At 38.1% G+C, this 16,827-nt stretch overlaps 1 protein-coding gene across 1 annotated transcript; it reads left to right on the plus strand.

Annotated features, from left to right (window-relative positions):
- The first annotated feature begins 921 nt into the window (after positions 1 to 921).
- Hsc20 (iron-sulfur cluster co-chaperone protein HscB-like protein, mitochondrial) lies at positions 922 to 16,550 on the plus strand. The gene is made up of 3 exons (XM_067147538.2): positions 922 to 1,484; positions 1,579 to 1,832; positions 10,614 to 16,550. Exons 1-3 carry the CDS (start codon positions 1,110 to 1,112, stop codon positions 10,741 to 10,743), a joined length of 759 nt encoding a protein of 252 aa, XP_067003639.2. The 5' UTR covers positions 922 to 1,109; the 3' UTR covers positions 10,744 to 16,550.
- The last annotated feature ends 277 nt before the right edge of the window (positions 16,551 to 16,827 follow it).

Genomic DNA, 16,827 nt, shown 5'->3' on the forward strand with positions numbered 1-16,827 from the left:
TATTTGAATATGAGGAGCGACAATAATCAATAACAATACGACTGTTAACTATTACAGTGTAATCTCTTTAACTTCTTTTTAAATGGAAGTTTACAGGTGTATCGTGTTTTTTAATGTAGTAAATTATTACCTTCGCGAAAGTTTGAACGTATATCTATACGAAATACCGGAGAAGTTGCTGCAGAAGTTACGGTACTATTCCTTATGATAATCTGCCTTTGTAAGTACAACCAACGAACCTACAGATACCGGTATTTACAAATATTTTTAAAGTTAATATTGTTACCTAAAGTATTACCTAAACCTAAATTCGAAACAAGGTGCACCTAGCTAGCCTACTTAACCTAGAAAACGTAATTTACTGAAGACCAACTGAATTACTTGTTACAAAATTTAAATAATTATTACTACTCCCAATTTCTACCAACAAGCCCTCGACTCCACTATATAAACAGCATTAAATGAATCAGATATACACAAAATTAAGCTATTTCAATAGGTTTTCACTACGTTATCACTACAATAATGCAAGAGCTCTCTCAACAGCCAACCGTTCTCGAACGCATCCAACAATGCCTACCCGTAGAAGTCGCTGAGATCGGCCACTCTAGCGTGAAGATTAGTATACCTTGTGTCCCTGTGATTCTCCTATGTCTCCTAGTATTGTGTACATAATTTAATCACTCTCATTTGTCTAGATGCTACGTCTTCTAATGAACTACTTCAAGTACTTTGAAACCATTTTGTGCGTCCACTGCACGAACTACTTTACTCAATCTTCAAGTACTTCTCAATCAGAGAAAATTGCGAACTGCATTGGTGTCTTACTTTATCGGAATTGTGTGCGAGTGTAGAACTAGTACGAATATAATAAAGTATAGTGTCTGGGTGAAATACCGAGCCCAAATCAAATTCAAGAACATACTGTACTGTGTACTCTTGGTAGAATTACTTAGGCGTAGACCTATCCTCGCCATTCTCTTTGGTAGAAGCTATACAATAACTATACTATAGCTGGCCTGTTCGTTTTTATGTTTATTTATCATCGAGGGGAAGACCGTGAAGATTGAATTAATCAGGGATTTATCATTTGAGTAGGGGATGAGTTGATGGCCCGTTACTTGAGTAGACTGTTTCTTTCCAAACATAAATATTTTCACAACTTTGCATTGGGTCTAACGGTTAAATGTTACCCACACAGGAATTTTTCTCTACCTTTTCATGTTGAAACTTGTGAATTACTACGCAAAGGACACAGAAACTTTAGTAGTGCCCTTCATTGTTGGAAATGTGCGGCCATGAGGAGTGGAACGGAGATATTTTGTAGTCGTTGTAATGTTTTACAAAAGCCTGATATAAATAGCAATTACTTTGACATATTTAATTTAAAGCCTTCTTTTGAACTGGAGCAAAGGGATCTTACCACTCATTATCATAAGCTGCAAAATATTCTCCATCCTGATCGATTTGCTAACAGTATGGAGGCTAGTATGACCTGTGCTTACCAGATCTTACTTCCCTTAGTACCTTATTCTTCCTGTGCTTATTAATCAACAACCTACTATTTTCTGATTTTAGGAGGAAAGACAGTATTCAGCAGACTACTCTGCACTGGTAAACAAAGCATACACAACACTTTTGCACCCTCTAAGTAGGGGATTATATATGCTAAAACTGGAAGGCATTCATTTGGATGAGGGAAATGTGCAGTCAGATCCGAAATTCCTGATGGAGATTATGGAAAAAAATGAAGAAGTTGACCAGGCAAAGACATATTCTGAAATTGCTTCCTTGGATGCAGAAAATAAGGCTGTACTCGAAGAGTTGACTAGGTTTGTTGTTTACATTATAAAGACTTTATGGCCTGTTGTGTTTTGAAGTGTTAGGAAGTCCTGTTTAAAATGTCATCTTACTGTGAGAACAAGAAGCTTTGTAATTCAGTTGTGTACAACTTGTCCCAGACTGTCTAGCCGCAATAGAATATAAGATTTTATCTAGAGAAGACCAGTTATGTAAAACAACCAGTTAACCTAAAAATTGGATTGACTGTCCACATTGAGCGAGTGACGTTAATAGATAGACAAAGTGATAGGTTGAAAGTTTCAAAATTTTAGAGTACAGGCACGACCAAGGGGAAGGTGCATATTATCAAAAATTCTTGGCTCATTAATATGCAGAGTTTTATCTACACTTTGCTGATTAAAGGCCACATTTATATGCTATTGGAATTAGTTTAATGAAAGTTTTCTCTCCAGATTGCCCTAAACATTGCTTGTCAATTTTTTAGCCTTTAATTATTCTGGAACTGTTCTGATAATTGGATAATTTGTTTCCAGAGAAGGAAACAGGCAAGCTGGTAATTCTTTTAAAATACTCTCTTTTCACCTTTAACTCGCACTTGAATAACTTACTAAGGGACTGCAAAATTAGAGGATTCATTCTAACATGTGACGCATAGCCTCCAGTATCCCTGTGACAGTGTTGACTGGTGACAAGAACATGAGAGAATATGCCTTGGGTACTTAATATACCGTAGTCATATTGCAGATACTGCAGTTACATCTGACACGTCATGACATGTCACTTTCATAATTTGTTTTTGTTATTTTTGTGGAATGTGGCAACAGTGGACCACACATGATGCAGGCTGTATCAGAGACAATAGAAACTGTCCTCCAGTCAATAGGAACACAGGAATTGGTTGCATTTCGGAGAATTACATAGTGTCAGTTTTCATTTTTCTATGTCGGTGTAAGTGTGATTATGTCTAGGAGCTAGTTGGTGGGTCCCTAGCAAAGCCTAAAAGAAGAATCACCTCTTGGGTACTTTGGTTATTGTTTTACTTCGTTTTTGCACATTTTTCTCTTTCCTAAAAGTCCATACCCGGTAGTGAAGTATGAAGTGTAACTAGACTGCCTCTTCAGCAAATGTCTTATACCATTTATTTTTTGCATTTGGTCTTCAAAATATATCTTGCAGCCCCCGTGCCAGCAAAATTAACCAATTGTGGTTAAAATTCCTGACCCTGCCGGGAATCGAATCCGGGACCCCTGTGACCACGCTAACCATTTAGCCATGGAGCCGGACTGCTGTTCTGTTATAAATTCCTGACAGTTCTGTCATAGGTACATGCCAGTTGTTTGCCGCTAGTGGTAGTCTACAATTGAGTGTACTATGTAACATACATACCTTTGCTGGCGAGGTGTAGTGTTTACAGTGCACTATGTCTTCTGCTGTGGGCTAGAATAAATTTGTTACCTCCATTCCCCTGTCTCAGTCTCATCCTTGGCTTTGACAATATGAAAGTGACTGAGGTATGAGTGATGCTAGTAATACCATTCCTTATGCAGCCAGACCCTGTTATGAATGCTGTGAAAATATCGCTCATAGAGCCAGTTGATGCATGCATTTCAGTGGGCTTGGCAGACTGATATGCAACGGCAACTTCTGGCTCGGCGAGGAAAGCAATGGGAAACTACCTCACTCCTAATTTCCCTAGTGTGCCTCTTCAGTGACGCGTAGGCTGTTTATGGCAGCTGTTGGCGGAGGTATGGAGGATCACACCAGCCTTCGGGCTGAATACCCAACATACAGTAGAACTGTTGTTTGAGTCATCATTCCATGGACTGATTTGATGCAGCCGTCCATTCTATCCTTCCCAATGCTAACCTTTTAATTCTTATTTAACTACTACATCCATAGTTCATGGTGTGGGGGATTACTGTAGTCATATCCAAGTTTGTGAACCATGGGCAACAGCTGAGTGGCCTAGTAAGTGACCATGTCGGGATACCAGTTGCTATGGAAAGGGAGTGGACATCTCAGACATATTCTGAATCATGGCCCTCCTTGTGCTTGGGCAGCTAGGACTAAACTACCCACTGGTGGTCCCTAACCCGTTAGAGGAGAGATCCTCACTTGGGCTATGTGTAAGTAAGAGTAGCATCCTGCTTCACAGAATAAACCGAGCTCAGAACATTTTAAGCTAGCCATGGACCTATGGGAGTAACGGAGTCCCACCCCCATTTGACAGGCAAGGGACTCCTTGGAAACAACTTGGCGAATGAAATGGATTTCTACGGGGAGCCATCAGTGTTAGTGGGGTGTATCAATCAGTCACTACTGATTTGCATTTAGGGCAGTCGCCCTGGTGGCATATTCCCTACCTGTTGTTTTCCTAGCCTTTTCTTAAATGATTGCAAAGAAATTAGAAATTTATTGAACATCTCCCTTGGTAAGTTATTCCAATCCCTAACTCCCCTTCCTATAAATGATTATTTGCCCAAATTTGTCCCCTTGAATTCCAACTTTATCTTCATATTGTGATCTTTCCTACTTTTAAAGACACCACTCAAACTTATTCGTCTACTGATGTCATCCCACGCCATCTCTCCACTGACAGCTCAGAACATAGCAATATAAATGGTCCGTTATTGGACATTATAAATTATCCAGCGAACTCATTCCTGCTAGCACACGGGGGCGAAACGCTGGCAACGTTTAGTCGAGCAGCTCGTTTTCTTTCTCCCAATTCTTCTCAGCCCAAACTTTGCAACATTTTTGTAACGCCACTCTTTTGTCGGAAATCGCCCAGAACAAATCAAACTGCTTTTCTTTGGATTTTTTCCAGTTCTTGAATCAAGTAATCCTGGTGAGGGTCCCATACACTGGAACCATACTCTAGTTGGGGTCTTACCAGAGACTTATTTACCCTCTCCTTAACATCCTTACTACAACCCCTAAATACCCTCATAACCATGTGCAGAGATCTGTACCCTTTATTTACAATATATTTATGTGATTACCCCAATGAAGATCTTTCCTTATATTAATACCTAGGTATTTACAATGATCCTCAAAGGGAACTTTAACCCCATCAACGCAGTAATTAAAACTGAGAGGACTTTTCCTATTTGTAAAACTCACAACCTGACTTTTATCCTCGTTTATCAACATACCATTGCCTACTGTCAATCTCACAACATTATCGAGGTCATTTTGCAGTTGCTCACAATCTTGTAACTTATTTATTACTCTGTACAGAATAATATCATCAGCAAAAAGTCTTATCTCTGATTCCACTTCTTTACACATATCATTGATATATATATATAAGAAAACATAAAGGTCCAATAATACTGCCTTGAGGAATTCCCCTCTTAATTTTTACAGGGACAGATAAAGCTTCACCTACTCTAATTCTCTGAGTTCTATTTTCTAGAAACAGAGCCACCCATTCAGTCACTCTTTGTCAAGTCCAATTGCACTCATTTTTGCCAGTAGTCTCCCATGATCTACCCTATCAAATGCCTTAGACAGGTCAATCGCGATACAGTCCAATTGATCTCCTGAATCCAGGATATCTGCGATATCTTGCTGGAATCCTACAAGTTGGGCTTCAGTGGAACAACCTTTCCTGAACTCAAACTGCCTTCTATCAAACCAGTTATTAATTTTGCAAACATGTCTTATATAATAAGAAAGAATGCTTTCCCAAAGCTTAGATGCAATGCATGTCAAACTGACTGGCCTGTAATTTTCAGCTGTGTCTATCACCCTCTCCTTTATATACAGGGGCTACTATAGCAACTCTCCATTCATTTGATAAAGTTCCTTCATGCAAACAATAATCAAACAAGTACTTCAGATATGGTACTATATCCCAAACCATTGTCTTTAGTATATCCCCCAAAACCTTATCAATTCCAGCTGCTTTTCTAGTTTTCAAATTTTGTATCTTACTGTAAATGTCATTGCTGTCATAGGTAAATTTTAATACTTCTTTAGTATTAGTCACCTACTCTATCTGGACATTATCCTTGTAACCAACAATCTTTACATACTGCTGACTGAATACGTCTGCCTTTTGAAGATCCTCGCATACACACTCCCCTTGTTCATTAATGATTCCTGGAATGTCCTCCTTGGAACCTGTTTCTGCCTTAAAGTACCTATACATACTCTTCCATTTTTCACTAAAATTAGTGTGGCCACCAATTATGCTTGCCATCATGTTATCCTTAGCTGACTTCTTTGCTAGATTCAATTTCCTAGCAAGTTCCTTCAATTTCTCCTTACTTCCACGGCCATTTCTAACTCTATTTCTTTCCAACTTGCACCTCCTTCTTAGTCTCTTTACTTCCCTGTTATAATATAGTGGATCTTTACCATTCCTTACCACCTTTAAAGGTACAAACCGTTTTTCACATTCCTCAACAATTGCTTTAAACCCATCCCAGAGTCTGTTTACCTTTTTATTTACTGTTTTCCACTGATCATAGTTACTTATTAAAAACTCCCTCATGCCTGTTGTTTTATCAGCCATATGGTACTGCCTAACAGTCCTAATTTTAATCTCTTCCTTTCTTTCATATTTATTTTTAATACCACAAAAACAGCTTCGTGATTACTAATACCATCTATTACTTCGGTTTCTCTATAGAGCTCATCTGGTTTTACCAGCACCACATCCAGAATATTCTTCTCTCTAGTTGGTTCCATCACTTTCTGAAACAGGTGCCCTTCCCGTATTAACTTATTTGCCATTTGTTGGTCATGCTTCCTGTTATTCGCATTACCATCCCAATTGACATTTGGTAAATTGAGATCACTCGCTATGATCACGTTCCTTTCCTTATCGTTTCCCACATAGCTGATTAACTTATCAAATAATTCTGAATCAGCGTCTGCGCTACCCTTTCCCGGTCTGTACACTCCAAAGACATTAAGTTGCCTGTTATCTTTAGAAATGAGCCTTACACCTAGTATTTCATGTGTCTCATCTTTAACTTTTTCGTAGCTTGCAAATTCTTCTTTCACCACAATGAATACTCCCCCTCCTACCATTCCTATCCTATCTCTATGATACACCCTCCAGTTCTGTGAGAAAATTTCTGCATCCATTATAACAGCAAGGGAATGCCCTCGGTCAACTGTGTGTAAAGATGGGAAAAAGCAAACATCTTGGTGGAATGATCAAGTGAGAGCAGCTTTAAAATATGTATCAGAAATGGCTTCAAACAAGGGCTGATGCACCGAGCTCGATAGCTGCAGTCGCTTAAGTGCGGTCAGTATCCAGTATTCGGGAGATAGTAGGTTCGAACCCCACTGTCGACAGCCCTGAAAATGGTTTTCCATGGTTTCCCATTTTCACACCAGACAAATGCTGGGGCTGTACCTTAATTAAGTCCACGGCCACTACCTTCCCACTCCTAGCCTTTTCCTGTCCCTTCGTTGCCATAAGACCTATCTGTGTCGGTGCGACGTAAAGAAGAAAAAAAAAAGGGGGGGCTGATGCAGACGGAGAACTGTACGTTGATGAAATAAAGAGAGTGAAAGGAATAGTTATTGAATCCAATTAGAAGTCTTGGGAAGATTTTGGTAATAACCTGGAAAGGCTAGGTCAAGCAGCAGGGAAACCTTTCTGGACATTAATAAAGAATCTTAGGAAGAGAAGGAAAGAAGGAAATGAATAGTGTTTTGGGTAATTCAGGTGAACTCATAATAGATCCCAGGTGACGTCGTGAACAACTGAGCTCTTGTGGAGGAGGAAAATGATGGTGAAATTACGCCGTCAATCTGGCTACCTTTTGCGCCTACGTCAATGGCTAAGAATTTGTATTCCGGATCAGACACACCTTGCAGGACTATCGTACTGAGAAAAACTTTTTGTAGTTATAGAATTTCGATCCATTCTGCAGTGCTTTCCATCAAGTGCTCCTACACAATTTGGAAAGTTCCATAAGTCCCGAAACCCCGCTCTTGATTGCTTCAATTGTTCAGTAATAGGCACGGGCATATGATCTTCCACTAGGTTTATCGACAGTAATTTGCACGTCTCTATCACAATAGTAAATATGTTGGAAGATGGTCCGCCTAGTCAATACTATTCATTTATTTACCTTTCACCTTAACATCTAGTACATGTTTCGAGAATATTATGCATTCTCTTCCTCAGCTAGTGGATTAAAATTCAGTATACAATAAGACCTGACTAAAATAGGGGGGGCCCCCCATTAAAAATTCAAAACAATGAGTATGACAATGTAACACTTAAAAATTTGGATAGTACAAACATAGAATTAAAATCATATTTGACCAAGTCCTTTGTTTAGATGAGTCAAGTGCATGATCGGGACAATAGGTTTACAGCTAACACCCTTCAGGTTCCACAGCATCGTACGGTAAAGTGCAGTAAGTCGTTCATTGTCACAGCCTCTCAATTATACAACGATCTTAAACTATATGAAATTCAGCAAAGTAGTGTGGGAACTCAGAAAAAATTTCTTAAATACCGCTACCTTTCCACTTATTAAGCCATGTAAATGAATTTTCACCAAATTAATTAAATAGTACAAAATACTATAACCCACTAGACACATTTTAGATGCTCAGTTTTACTCTTAATTCATCCTCGGCTTTAAAATTCTTAGGTTTCTCTTTTGTCTTCTCTTCTTTGTTAGTATAGTGTATGTTTATGAAATGTTAAGAGTATTATTGTAATCTCCTACATGTTTAGTTTTTAATCTTATTCTTATATCCTCAGTAGGAAAATGTATCTTACGCTCTTTATGTATTCTTTTATTAGATTTTGTATGTTAGGTGATACATTTAAGTTAAAGTGGCAGTTAGTTACAGCCAAAGGGACCTCTGGTCCTACTTGTAATTAACTTTAAATAAATATATTTCTATTTCTATGCCAGTTAACAAGCATAGAGTAATATATGATAGAACATCTCACAGATGTGCAGCCAGTATTGAAGCCACCAGACACGCGTGTCCACCATGTTGTTGGGCTACAACATTATAGACTGGTTGCTTCTGTTATTGATCAAGTTACTTTGCTTAAAGTAAATACAAGGATTCAGTAGTATTTGAGTTTATTGAGATGTCTAAAAGAGTTACAACAAAAAGAGCTGCACGGACCTAGGGAAGAAATCGGAGACCTGCATATAAATGGCAGCAAATTGAAAGTGACAGTCAAATTAGCTGCAGAATGTTTGAACCACTTCTAAAGACTTCAAATGTCAGTGCCAGGATTGTATGTCTCCATTTTTCCCAACCCCTCTTGAGTTGATTTTGAGTTACTTTTCTCTGTGGCCCAAAATTACGATTTTTAAACCAAACAGGATTATAAATGCTGTGAAGCCAAACTATAGTGAATGGCTTCTGAAGCTCAGCAATGAAGTTCACCAAAATTGCATTGAGGTTTCACAAAACTGAATTCCAAAGAAATATTGTACAATACTTGATTGGTTTTTCTTTGCATCCAAATAAAAATTCATGACCATGATGGCCACTAATGGTCCGTATTGACTTAATTATAACAGTTAAGTTAATTGTGTCCAGGTTCCACCTGGTCAATACAATTCAGAATTGTATCAACTAGGTGTAACCTGGACACAATTACCTGTTATTTTGATAGGTGACAATGTAAACATACTTTAGAAATGATTCCACAGAATGCGATGATGTTTATGAAGCAGTACATTTAGTTTCCTTATCTCTCTTCATTCTCCAGGCATGCCATCTCAAAAGATAGACATAAAAGTTAGGTGCGTTCTAATATTTTTCTTCACAGTCTAACTGCTAATACTGGTTAGTGCAATAGAATGAGTTTGACAAAAAGCATACATAAGTGATACGAGTAAAGAACTGGAATTGGAGATAAGGATTTTTTCGGATGATGTTAGCAACTGCAAAAAGACCTCAACAGTGTTGTGTAATGGACATCTTTTTTCTGGTAATATCTGAAGCCATTTCTTTTCAGTTTCGACTCAGTTATAGAATAACTATTAGGTTCTTCAGTCTACTGAAACTAATTTTGAGTAATAAATGTTTAAACTACCTGCAAGAAAACGTATGGTAACAGTATTACACCTGAAAAAGAAACAACTTAATTAAACTAGAATGACATGTTTTGTTCTTTAAAAGAACATCAGATTCTATTAAATCATACTCAGATATTCAGAGAGTTATAAGCACATATGTTTATTTCTGTTTAAATATTTATGGACTTGAAAATCTGGAACTTTTCTTAATGAGGTCCTGTTTCCTCTCCACTCTAGCGTCTGTGCATAGGGATTGGAATAATTTACCAAAGATGATGTTCAGTAAATTTCCAAATTCTTTGCAATTATAAGAAACACAAGGTAAAAAAGCAGGTAGAGAATATGCCTCCTAGGCGACTGCTCTAAATGCAGATCAGCGGTGATTGATGATCTTTTGAAAGCAAAACAAGAATACTAAAACCAAGGAAGAAATTAACTAAAAATTTTGTGCCAGATCCTCATGCACCAAAGAGCAACCCAATCATCTCCTAGCAACTAGTGGGTATGTGTGATTCTTTTCTTTAGTGTACTTAAAACAGGATTTATAGTGTTCCTCTTCTTGTCGATCGTGACAATGTCTTCATGCTTTCCCATTGTGAAACTAATTCATATCTTACAATATTATGTAGGATTTTACAAATATTCTCTCCCACTGTATATTCTGCCAATTGTTTTACTGAGCTCTTTCAGACTTAAAACTCCCAAAATTTTGGCAGTCTATTAAGCTGTCATAATGGGGACTTGCATTGTTGTGCAATAACATTTTTTTTTTTTTTGTTGCAGGACTGTAGCTGATGCTTTCAGAGCAGGTGATTTAAAAGCAGTCACTGAAGCACTCATCAAAATGAAATATTATGTTAGAATTGATTCTAAGATAAAGGATCTTAAACTGAAAATAGGTTTTGTTGATTAAAAAGGTAACATTTTTGTATAGAGAAATATATGTGTAAATGATAGGAAGAAAGACTGCCCAGATGTGGGATTTGATACATTCTTATTAACAGCAGGAGATAATGGTAACATATTTTGATGTCTTCACTGCAGAGAGCAAGAAGATATTACATTTTTGATGAACATGTACCATATTTTTTGTTTCTCTGTGTTTCTACCAAAGATTCATAATACCTTTTTATATGCTCTGTATCAAAGCTTGATAAGTTATTTATGCTTTATGAGTCTATCACTATATTATCTATGTTCTACAAGTGTTTTAGAGTTTCTTGTAGAAGTTATCATTAACATAGCCATATTTGAAGAATGTTAAGTAAAATTCTCAGAGAAAGACTTGAAAGAGGCAGCACTACATACATACATACATACATACATACATACTGTACCAGTAAAAGAGCCCGACTTTATGATTTAACTTTAATGTTAGCATGAAGTAGTCCTCAGGGCAATACTGGGTGGTTACTAGCTAGGGCTTGGTACAGGAGGCAGGGTCCTATCTACAAGAAAAATTTTAATCAGATTGAATAATAGTTTTTTATTCAGGAAATGCATATCAAAGTGCACATCACCTTACTGTTGATAGTCACTGTCTTCAACATCGCCTTTTAATGATCCGTGCTCCCAGTTCACCAGGCTGAACGGGGCTGGAACACGTTCTGGAAGTTGCCAATACTTCGTTGAGATGAGGCCGGAACACCCAGGTTGGTTTGATATGAGTGAGTCTCGAACTTTCGATGTTCTGGACGATCTCCGATGATGTTGCGGGGTAATTACTCGTCATATAACTTATACGAGTGTCCAGAATTACACAGTCCCCCGACAGTTTGGTTTAACAGCACTGTTTCATTTAATATGGTTGGGATATGCCGTCGAATTCACTCTTAATCTTGTAGATAGAATTTCAAAGTTCACTAAAGATGTAGATGCGATTAGCATCAAAATTGGAAGAAAATAAAGCACAGTTCATGAATACAAATAATGAAACTGAAAATTGTTTACGCACTTGGCACAGTTCGTGGTGATTTTCCACTAACTAAATTAAAAGAAATGTATGACTGCTCTAGAGTTTATCAGACACTGCTGTCAGTCATGCAATAATACTAAACACTTGGACGAAGAAATAAGGTTGAAATGAAAAGCACAGTCCGTTGTTAGGCGCACTTGACATTGAATAAAATAGGTGACTGTTCGAGAGCTTATCAAAGATACTGCTGTCAGTCACACACAAATAATTTCCACACTGTTCAGAAGAATAATACACAGTTCTATTTGAATTGGATAAAAAAAAACACAGTTTGAATTCACAGTGAAACACTTGTGTCACAGCACACGATTATACTTTTATCATAGCAATCATTAGCAGTAATATTCATGGGAAAGTTCGAACACTTTCATAAATACTCGTGTCTATTAAAGAAATTATGCTGACTGAAATGTAAAGAAAAAAAAAATATCACAGTTCCTAGAATATTGCAGTAGTGTCACCTTTAAATTAATATTGGTTCGGAGATTAAGTTTCACACAAGCAATGTGGTAATAACTCAGTTCTACAAGAACGAAAGTAAGTTATCGAGAAGTTTCTATAAGCGCACAGAACATAAGTTCAACTGAACTGTTGTCACTTAAGTCCAATACATGACTTGTCATAATCAGAGTTACCACACACCAAAATTTCAAATAAAGACTCGGAATAATTTGTTCTTCATCACTCGCAAAATTATAAGTTCAACTTGACTGATAGACTCAATGTCCATTATAAAGACTTTGAATAACATTAGAGTTCACATGCGCACAATTGATAAGTTCAACACGACTGTCAGAGTTTAAGTCCCACATGAAGACTTTAAATATTTGAAGATAGCCTCTGTCAGCACTTCGACGAACACTGCAGTGTGGAGAGTCTGGCTGAACACTCAGCTATGACTGTCTGATCTGGGTAAAGTGAGCTCTCCTTATATTTGATTTGGGGGCTCCCACGTCATCATATAACGTGATCCCTTGAGGCTGGTTATCTCACGAATCCCTCAACAGATTTCTTTGAGATTCACAATTTGAGATTTTTATGTTATTCTCTTCAAAATGACGTATCGCTCAAGTCGCTGCGATAATTATTAGAGAAGTTTTGAAATTTTTTCAATCGAATGTTCGCGAAGGTGTGACATTCATATCCAGAACATACCAGGTCAGGCCAGCTACACGTGGCGTGTCAGGCGGGCAGTCTATCTTGCCCCTGCAGCTACGTCACACACACAACTGTCCTCGGCTCGCCTGCTCATTCCTCCGAACGTAAACAAACCAAGTTCGGTCTGAATATCTTGCGTGATGATTGAATGAAATTAATTATCAAAAAATACGCATGTGCAGGTCGTAACCGGTACATATCCCTCCCTCTCAGGGAAAAGAAAATACTATGAGGATTTTCTTTTGATTTCATCCAACTCAAAGTATTTTTTGAGATTGGAAGCATTGTAGATGCCTTCAAGGCTGCCATCTAGTCTCGTAATCTTATAGGCACCGTTATCCAAAGACTCAGCAATCCTGTCAGGGCCAAAATACAAGGGACAAAATTTTGCATAGACCCTTAATTCCGGACGAGACATCGCAGGTTTCCGAATTAACACCTTGTCTCCCACTTGCAAGGGTTGTCTAAACTTACGGTTCCTATTCCTTCATTGTCTGATGTCGGCAGCATGCCTCAATTTCCGTAAGGCTTTAGCGATTCTTGCTTCTTGATCAATTGCTGCATCTGGCGAAGCAGGGAGAAAACCATCCCACGGACGATGAGGAATATGCCCATGATGCACCAACATTGGAATATCTCCAGTAGATTCGTGGATAGTGGAGTTGACTATCTTCTGCATAACTGGAAGCACATCAATCCATTTCCAGTGTTCTTCCTGGCAGTACACCCGACAGAATCGGGCGATTTCCCTCATCAGTCGCTCAGCAGGGTTGGCTTCTGGATGACGAATGGAGTTCATTATATGACGAATTTCTAACCCTTCTATAGCCGCCTGGAATTCTGCGGATGTGAACTGGCTTCCATGATCTGTCAGCAGGAATGCAGGTTTTCCCATATCAGCAAAGACATTCCTGCAGAGTCTCCTGAAAATATTTCGGTGTTTGCCTTCTGGATAGGCAACAACATGGTGAATTTCGAGAAGACGTCGACAATGACTAAGACGTGCTCGTTACCTCTGGTCGCCTTCGGAAGTGGGCTGTACAGGTCGAGCGCCATCACTTCCTGTGGCTTCTCTGGGATGATAGGCCTTGGATATTCCCTCATAAGATAATTGTTCGGTTTAATCCGTTGGCATAAGTCGCAAGTTCTTATAGTCCTTCTAATCATTCCAGAGATACTCCCAGATGAACTTTTCCTTAATTACACTGGCCACTTTATCCACTCCAGCATGTCCTGTGATAAAGTGGCAATGCCAGATGATGGCTTCTCGAAATTTAGCCGGGGCATAAATCCGTTTAGTGGTCCTGGTTGCGTTAACATACTTATAGAGTAGGTTGTTGTCCCATGAAAAAGATTGGGCTGCCTGTCGAATCCGGGCGTACTCTGGATCGTTAAAACTGAGTATTGTAATCCTGGAAATCCTAACAAGTTAAAGTTAAAATTGCATCTTTCAAAGCTATAAGGGACTTGTTTGAGGCTGAAGGGAATGACCTTGTAAAGCATGGGTATGGTTTGACTGTCAAAGCTCTATGGCCTTCAAGTTTTGAAAGACAAAATGTGAAATATGTGTGTCAGTTGTTTAATGACCATATAGTAAATGCTTTACTAGTTGTAGGAGAAAAGCACAATTTAACATCATATGAGGGCACAGCTGAATTTGTAAAAGTAGTCACTACCTGGTGGCATATTGTTAATGTAAAGATCCCTTTCAAAAGATAAATTTCAACAGCCTCTCACCAACAAACCTGGTGATGAACGGAAGGGTTTTTTAATGAAGTTTGTTCAGTGGTTAGATCATTGGGATAATCTAGGTTTGAAATGTGTCAAATTGTCTAGTCAAACGCATAGGGCTCTTACTCGAACAACTTGCTGTCTTATACAGCTAACAGAGTTTTGTTCTGAAGTATTGAAATGGTCATATTTTCTTCCTGGAAAGTTTCAGACAGATGCATTGGAGGCACGATTTGGTGAATACAGGCAACTTGCAGGTGGCCAATACCATGTTTCTGTTAGACAGCTGTTTGAAATTGAGAAAAAAATCAGAATCTTGAATTCAATTGAACTGCCCATTTCTAATGGTAGGAAAATTGTTGTAAATGATATTGTTGATGAAGATATACTGTTAGATCATGATTATTGTGCAGTTTCCTCATTTCAAACATTTACAGGTGAGCTGAATGTAACAGACTCAGATATTGACAGCACATCTGGTGTTGCAAGTGTTTTAACATACATAGCAGGTTATTGTTGTCATTCTCTTCTCAAGAAATTAAATTGTAATTACTGTGCAGATTTCGTTTTGAAAGATGTTACTGTTAGAAATAGTCATCATAATGTTATTGACAGCCTCAATAGGGGCAATTTGAAATATCCTGCAGAAACAGCTGTACACTTAGTGACACACATATGTCATCATAAAAAAAGATGTTGAGGCCAGAAAGTGAGAGAAAATTTCTTAGCTTAAATAACCATAAGAGCTATGTAAGTGATGTGACCCTGCAAATTGTTCTCTCAGCTGATGAATGTATAGACGACAGGAATGAATGTAGGGAGCACACTTCAGAATATTTGTATTACAACATTATTTTGAAGTGTACAACTATTCTAATAAATAACTACTGCAGGAACAAAACTAATGAATCCATAAAATATTGCACAAATTCAAGAAAGTGCCAACGGCCGTAGCCGTGTTGAAACACCGGATCCCATGAGATCTCCGAAGTTAAGCAACATTGGGCGTGGTCAGGAGTTGGATGGGTTGCCATGCACTGTTGGTGGGGGGTAAGGGAATGGAGGAGCGGAAAGGAACTGGCCACCCTACCGCACGTAAACTCCGGCTCAGGAACACCTCTGCGGAGGTTCGGACCTGCCTTCGGGCAGAATACACCCTTACCTTACCTTCAAGAAAGTCTGTAATTTTCTCAAAATAGGTATGTACAGTACTCATGTAATAGGCAGAAGTATTGAAGTCTTTTTGCATTACTAGCATGCTTGATATATGATGATGTATATCTTATTAACTTTAATGCCAATGTGTTATAATTTGGACCTAGGCCTATCTACAGACCAGGTGAATGTTATGCTCCTCTTCCTTAATATTATTAACTCAGTGTCTTTCTAAATTTACTACTATTATAAACTTACTTTAATTCAAAATAAAAATAGTCATTATATGCACAAAAGACGATACAAGTTAAGAAATTTGTTATTTTCGCAAAATGGAAGTCTGTAAATAAGTGTTAAGTTAGTGTATCTCATTTTTGTAGTACAGTCTACATGTTAGGCCTAAACTAATTTTATACGTTCTCTTTTTATTTTAAAATCATTTACTGTCTATTCAGTGCCTATTTAAATTGAAATATGTTTGTGAATTTCAGTTCTGTGTGTTAGCAAGTCAGCCTGGAGTAAGTTAATGTTGTAAAATACTGCCGTGATATAAAACAGTGTGTTGTTTATAATGACAGAGTCTCTAAGATACAGTAATAACAGCAATATAATTCAATGTCCTTTAAAATTTAAATTTTATTTGTTGGTAAATAAGTTATTCCACAAGCTAAACATATTAAAATCATGTTTGTGTGTGACCATGCTTTGCGTTTCTTTGGATTGTGATCGCCTCCGTAGCATGATGTCACAGCGCTGTTGTGAGGCCTTATTATCCAGGAGGTGTTGCTCCACCACAAGGGGTCTGATGCCAACAAATACACATCGGAAGGAAGTTATCTCTGTTTCCCACATACTTAGGCATCTTCAATAGTAAATGTAATAGCATTAATAACTAGACAGCAAGTATACACGAGCACCTTTGAGCCACCTACCGGTGTATTGAAACTCCTGTTCCGTCGTTTTTCTTTCTTTGTGAAT

This window comes from Anabrus simplex, chromosome 5 (genome assembly GCF_040414725.1).
Source record: "Anabrus simplex isolate iqAnaSimp1 chromosome 5, ASM4041472v1, whole genome shotgun sequence".
Classification (NCBI taxonomy): Eukaryota; Metazoa; Arthropoda; class Insecta; order Orthoptera; family Tettigoniidae; genus Anabrus; species Anabrus simplex.